The sequence below is a fragment of the Papilio polytes genome, unplaced genomic scaffold (genome assembly GCF_000836215.1).
Source record: "Papilio polytes unplaced genomic scaffold, Ppol_1.0 DF824135.1, whole genome shotgun sequence".
Lineage (NCBI taxonomy): Eukaryota > Metazoa > Arthropoda > Insecta > Lepidoptera > Papilionidae > Papilio > Papilio polytes.
The window spans coordinates 505,653-512,999 of NW_013525069.1; the positions used below are offsets into that span (position 1 = coordinate 505,653).

The window sequence follows — 7,347 nt, forward strand, 5'->3', positions numbered from 1 at the left end:
TGTAAGTCATAAGATGTAGCGGAAAGTTGCGTGGTATCAGTGTACGAAAACAATTTGTGCAAATACTAACGGTAGACTTGTGCTTGATATTCCATATAAATATATCTTTTAAATATGGACAGTTTAGGAATCAACTTGATGTGAGATTTTTAAAATGAAATAGGTATACGACATAAGGATTACTCACCTACAGATGTGATAGACAGAATTAAAAAAAAGTATATCAACAAAGTGAATTAATCGTAATTTGTGTTTATTCATGTCGTTTGATTAGTTTATTGGGTTTTAATTTCTTTACAAAGGATTTTGTATCTTATGAATTGTACCACACAGACAGTGGTATCGCCCCTGCTGAAGAAGGGTTGCGTTCACGACTCTTGAATATTTGAAACGCCTCCAATTTAAGAGAGGGATGAAATTAAATTTATTTACACAGACTTACTCGCTTACATTTCTTTAGATTTCAGATATAAATGTTTGATTTTTACAAAAGATTCTGTTGAAAACAATTTGAATCGGAAATGCACGAGAACTAAATCTTAAAATAACCAAAATGATTCAGTAAACTTTGAGTTTTTATTTAGATAAGATTAAGTGTATAAATAATACAAAAAAAAATCATAATCGCTGCATTTTCGCTTTATAAATTAACTTCGACTAGATAAAATTTCTACAATAAAATGCTGTTACTGGCGAATAGCCTAACCTTCTAATAAATTTTGTAAAAACCTTTTAAATACATACTTTAGTAACTAATGAAGACACGTAATGTCGCGCTGTATTTCATAGTTAAACAAAACTTTCACAAAGTTACATAAATTAATTAGAGGCAACCCTAACGCGGTTGACATTAAAGGTGCAGTCACACTTAAGTCTACTTATGAGTACAAATTTGCTTCCACAGTTGGCTAAGACATATTTGTCTTACGTGGTACTATTACAAACTTTAACCAAATATAGTGCTTATATGCATATGCATATAGCATATAATTCTATAAACACTTCCGCCGGAGTAAAGCTATGTCTATATTTGGGCTTTCTGTGTGTCATTGAATAATTCAGTGGTCGTTCCCTGTTTCAAGGGTAAGAATATATGGGTATAATATATAACACACGTTTGTGGTGGCTCTTTGGGATCGAAGTTATGCAGTGCACTATCGGTGCTAGTGTAAATATAATTTCTATCACTTTGTTAGTTGAAATTATTTAAGTTACACCTTAGAAACTTTGTAAATATTTAAAAAGTAACTTGAAAAAATTACAAAACTGCTGTGAATTCTTAAACAATTAAACACCGTTTATGATACAATAAAACATAAAGAAAATGAATTTAAAAAGGCTAAATACTTCTGATCGCCGCAAATGTTAATAAAAAGGGTTATTATCACTTCGATATTTTGAAATACAGAAAGACCCATTAAAGAAAATAGCGGGAACATTATTTAAACTTGTCAAAATATGCGAAATGCATACACACTCAATGCATTTCCTTGCATACCTATTGGAAGACTTACGTCCATTTCATACGGTCCCGAGACATTGGCCCCTCCCTAGAGACTCTCCCTTTCGATTCCCTTCCTATACGGATGTGTGTGTAACCCCTCATTGTGTCAGAGTACGTCGCGGTTATGTGCGGTATCGGGGGTTTATTTTCGTTGACTCACTTTTTTCTTGATCTTGAACTTCATAAATGGAAATCAGCTATACTAAAATAAACTAAGCAATCATTATGAGTAGTAATTTTGATATTGATGTAAATTTAAACAAAACGATTTGATGATTTTGTGCAAATTAAATTGACTTTTTTTTACCTGAATAGTTCTGACTCTGAGTTAAAAATGTCAGAAGTTAATTGGAATGTGTGTATGTTTTGCATTTGAAATCTAACTTTGATATATCTCGCAGGTGGTGATATCAACTCAAGTGATGGTGGACGGTCCGCTGCTCGCGATATCAGACAACATGTTCGTGCACAATAACAGCAAGCACGGCAGACGCGCTAAGCGCCTAGACCCGTCTGAAGGTACTGACGCCGCGCCAGACAATCATTGTACGTTTTGTTTTATTTTTTTATTATTTCCATTTTTATTCCCATCACATTTTGCAAGCCGCCAACTTATTTTTGATGTTTTTTTTTTCTGTTCACGGTTTAATATAACACATTATTGACGACTTTGTGATACCAATAGTAGACATGCGAAATGCGCTAACATTTGATTTTGATCAGTGATTTTAATGCATAGTTTGAATCGACCATCACTCGATAAACATAGATCCTTAAGTTTAGTTAAAATAGGAATAAACTGTGTAACATAAACATACACCATTTTATGTCTTGCTAATACATAAAATAAAACATTTTACGCTACATTTTACACAGAGTGACGCTATAGTCGATCGGTAACAAATGTCTGAGAGTCATAATAGTCCGTTATATGGTGTCGTTTGTATGCAAGGAATCACTGTAGACATTCGCGCACCCTGGGGGTGGCCCGGGGTGCTAGCGGGGAGGGACAGAAAAGGGATAATTTAGTGTGAGATTATTCCTTTCAAATGGTTGGACACGAGAATGAGTCCAGTTTATTTCGAGAATAAATTGATCTTAGATACTAAATACAGAATAGAATAGTCATATTATTTTACTAAGCCCACTTCAGTCTTTTAACTTGTAATGTACTGTACAAATTGTGAATGAGGTCCAACAACAATTTCAAAGACAATATAATATTTTTATATTCGCCGGCCTTTATAATATCATGAACCCAATTTATGAGATTAAATATTATTTCGCCAGAAAATATTTCTATTAAAGGACACGACGAAAAATATTTTATTAGCCAAATTAAAAAGGAACCGACTGCGTAATCTCCTTTCGTCCCCTTAAATTCACTTTCTTTTCTCGTCTTTATTACCGAGTCGTTTTGTTCGCAAGATTTGAGCTTCCCCCCGTTGTCTTGGCGCGTGTCCCCCACACTACAACCTTCTTGCATCGCGACCTAACACTTCGATAATGTCATAACAGCCGTTAAACGTTGATGCTATCTCCAACTTTATTGTTTGACATTAAAATTCATTTTCAATTATCATCGTCGATCGCTTCTTCCCTTTGTAATGGGGCTTTGTAACTTTTATGGTCCACAATTGTCCTTTTTCTGGAAAGCTACTAATATAAATGTTCAAGCGGGACGGAATTAGTTTTAGTGATTCGTTTGTTAAAGTTTTTAAGTTATAAAATTACCTTTAACTTGTGTGTAGTCTGAAATGAAGAACTTTATAGCAAGGCTTTTACTGCAGTAAAATTTATTTTTAACATTTCATATTGAGTTTTAAGTTACTTTCTTGATAATGTCAAATTGAGGAAAATTGAAATCTATTTCAGAGTCGGAACTTTGTTGTCTTTAAGTTAACATTTTTGTGAATTATAATTTTAAAAGCTGCAAACTATAAATATCATTTAAATGCCTTGGTTGGTTTTTTATAAGTTTTGACTTTATAGCTATTTTAATATTACGTAATCTGTCGACTTTTTTCATCCATAACGGTAGAAACTTAGGAAATTTCTTCGTCATCGGATATTACAGATCCACAATTGGATTGGCGTCTTCTTTTTAACAATGTACATTCTTATAGATGTCTTTTCTCGCAGCAGGTCTGTACCCACCCTTGCCTGTCGCGACGCCGTGCATCAAGGCGATATCACCGAGTGAGGGCTGGACCTCTGGAGGCTCCACTGTCATTATAGTAGGAGACAACTTTTTCGATGGCCTTCAAGTTGTGTTCGGAACAATGTTAGTTTGGAGTGAGGTAAGTAAACAGATTAAATTGAATTCAATCTTAACTCCTAGAATACGAAAATAATACTTCTCTACCGTAAATATACCATTTTATTCTTACTAGTTAAAGAACCAAAACAGTTTTAAAACCTACAAATGTCTTATATTCGAATGTTAATTAAATTTTTATTAGACATTTGATAACATAAAGTTGTTGATTACTTTTTGGTCCTATACAATTAACAACATTTTTTTCCCAGTTAATAACATCACACGCGATACGAGTGCAGACACCGCCGCGTCACATACCCGGCGTCGTCGAGGTGACCCTGTCATACAAGAGCAAGCAGTTCTGCAAGGGAGCGCCTGGCAGATTTGTATATGTTTGTGAGTAGAAGCATAACACATTGTAAATCTATTAGATTTATGATAGGAGCATGCGCGCATCTGAAACTATCGCACAACTGTTTAGTCCCGATTTAATTACTATGAGCTTGTGTGGAGGTGCGCACATTACTTGATTTTTTTTACAACTAAAACAATTTACCGTGAGTTTGTATTGTCGGAACACCCGTACAAACTTAATTTTAGAGATTTAAATATAATATTTAGAAATACTTATATGAATACTAATATATTCATGTATATAATATTGTAATCAAGTTAACATTATTGTATTTCAAACAAAACACTAACAAATCTACTCACGATTGATCGAAAAAGAATATATGAGCATCCGTCTTATTACATAACATCAAATGAATTCTGATACAAAAATCTCATTGGAGTTTTCTAAGTAATCCTATTGGCGTATTCGTAACACAATCCGTCAATTAGATATCGTTAGAGTTGTTCGCGTAATGATTGATTTTGTTTTCCTGTTCCGCTTAGCAGCGCTCAACGAGCCTACCATCGACTACGGTTTCCAGCGACTACAGAAATTGATACCGAGGCATCCTGGTGACCCTGAGAAATTACCAAAGGTGAGATTTATCAGCTAAGTAACAAGGGCTCATAAATTATCTGAATACTAGCTTTTGGTCGCGACCGCTCATGTGGAATTAAAAACGAAGAACAAAAGTAAGTAGCCCATGTATTCTTCCAGACTGTGTTATACATCCATGCTAAATTTCATCCAGATCTGTTCAGCCGTTTAAGCTACAAACATTCATCCATCCATATAAACTTTGCGTTTTTGAAGCGTGAAAAATGTACGTAATATATCGTAGAATAAGTACGGAGTCTATAAGCGAAGCTATCCGCTTCCTACAACTTTTCTAAGACCTGCTCGTTTTGAGATAGTAACATCTTTTCATGAACGTAGGTACACTCTAAAGCGACAACTTGAAAAGGTTTTCAAGTATAATCCGCGTAAATGTATGAAACATTAATAAGATTTCTTAAATTTTTAAAATAGAATTATTCAATATGAGTATATTTCAAACTGAATATACATAAAATATATGCATGAAGTCCACCAACCCGCACTGGGCCAACGTGGTTGACTATGGTCTAGTCTAGGCACCTTATATCAGGGTAAGCTCAGAGCACTTCGGTATAATCAGAGTATAATGAGCTAGTGCTGATGATGATGACGTTGATACATAAAAGTGCTCCGTTAGTGACCACATAACGTACTCACAGTGGCAGTAAGTTAATTTTAAATGCTTACTTGCTATAGGAGATAATCCTGAAACGAGCGGCGGACTTAGCGGAAGCGCTGTACTCTATGCCGCGCAACAACCAGCTGCTGCCGCGAACGCCGCCGCCCTCCGCACCCTTCAACACCTACGCACAGGACGCCACACCCCACCAGTGGACTGAAGGTATGGCATCAAGGAATGAATTAAAACTGTTTTAGCTTTACATTAAGATGCAGTCTTTTAAATCTGGTGTTACTAAAGCATGAATGATCACAAAATAACCACAGATTTCTGTGGAACTTGTGGAAGAACATTTGACAGCGACCTATAGTACAGCGGATGTCTATGATATACGAAATACAAGACGAGGGATATAAATTTAGCAGAATTAAATCTATTAATGTAAAATAGTATCGCATTTGGTCCTGACATAATTTGTTGTTGACCCCAGGCTATTTCTTTTAGAGGAGTACGCGCGCAGCGGCGGATCGGTGTCGCCGCGGTACTGCGCCGGCGCCGCCACGCCGCACTACGCGCAGCACTACGCGCCGCCCACCTCGCTCTTCAACTCCACCTCACGTGAGTATAAGTAGTTCTTGCAAATTTTTATACTTATATTTTATGTTAGAAACTAGCTGTTCCTGTGCGACTTCATCCGCATGAAATTTTGAAAATTATGAAATTGCAAATATCAAAATGACAAGACATGATGACAACCTTGCTTCCTTGATGTTGTCAGCAACTTATGGTCTCTTTCCCACATTAGGGTTTTTATCCAAAATATTTACCCCCTAAGTTTAATAGCATTAAAATATAGAGCCTAAAGCGTCACGTAATTGTAGGGCTTTTTATTCAAAAAAGTATTATTCAAAAATATGCTGTAACTGCTGACATTTTAGGCAACAAAGAAGTGTGTGTTTACGCTTTATCATAACAGTATAGATGTAGATTTTATCCTTGAAGTGAGCAATTTCTTGTTTTTACCAACTAGCATATATCTAAGCTGCCTTCAGTTTACATTTAGGTTAACCTCTCCATTAGTCATAATATGATTACAAATTCCTGTTTCTGCTAAATCTACATTTAATGTCTTTTTCTTTCAAGTCTTATTTAAGTTAACCTATTTTTTCTCCCACCCCAGTGTCATTAGGACCTTACCATCCGAGTGCAAATGGACAAATAGCTGACCATCAGAGCTATGACGTTTATTACTCGAAAGATACCGTCCATTACGATGAAAGGAATGAGAAATGCTCGGACGACCTCCAAGCAAACAGTCATACAAAATGCAGCCCCGGCCATATGAAAGGGCAACAGTGTAAAGAGGCCACGCTAAGAAGCGCGTTCGCGGCTGTAAAGCAGAGCACATAGCTGCCAACATTTAGTGCAGTGTTAGTAGTGCTCCAATTTTTTTTGTTTTTTTTTATTTACCACACTATTCTGCGTCTATACTTCTACTATGCAGTATCTTTGTGCGTGAAAGATAAGATGTTTAGCTATCCTATAATTGCAACAATTGGTTTGGAAATACCGAGAGACTACATTGTTATGTTTTGTTGCAGGAATGGGCGGGTTGGTGTCGTCTCCGTTCAGCGTCAACCCGTTCTCTTTGCCGACATGCAGCGCGCAGCAATATGCACAAACAGCACCTCTAGCCTCCAAGTAAAATATCCAATAAGTATAACTTTTGTGTCTTCCTCTTTAAGTTTGAAATGCAACTTTTTGTTTAAAGTCAACAGTTACTTGTATTTCATTTCGCAAACGAGTAATATGACGATTAAAGTTACATTTCAGATTCGTAATAAATATTTAACACTTTTTAAAAGTTAGATACCTAAACTAGATTCTTAACTGTAACCAACTAACGAAAACATTGTATCTATATTATTTTAATAGCCTTTAAACCTTCATTTGTTGAATCTTAAGGTTTT

The 7,347-nt window shown here is 35.7% G+C and overlaps 1 protein-coding gene across 1 annotated transcript in view; it reads left to right on the top strand.

Moving 5' to 3' along the window:
• LOC106111995 (transcription factor collier) overlaps positions 1–7,082 on the top strand; it is a 46,133-nt gene extending 39,051 nt beyond the window's left edge. The window contains exons 10-17 of the mRNA XM_013294225.1: positions 1,906–2,059; positions 3,647–3,804; positions 4,034–4,160; positions 4,665–4,756; positions 5,455–5,599; positions 5,882–5,995; positions 6,558–6,779; positions 6,979–7,082. Of these exons, the coding sequence (XP_013149679.1) occupies positions 1,906–2,059; positions 3,647–3,804; positions 4,034–4,160; positions 4,665–4,756; positions 5,455–5,599; positions 5,882–5,995; positions 6,558–6,779; positions 6,979–7,082 (1,116 nt within the window). The remainder of the gene's footprint in view (positions 1–1,905; positions 2,060–3,646; positions 3,805–4,033; positions 4,161–4,664; positions 4,757–5,454; positions 5,600–5,881; positions 5,996–6,557; positions 6,780–6,978) is intronic.
• Positions 7,083–7,347: the final 265 nt, after the last annotated feature.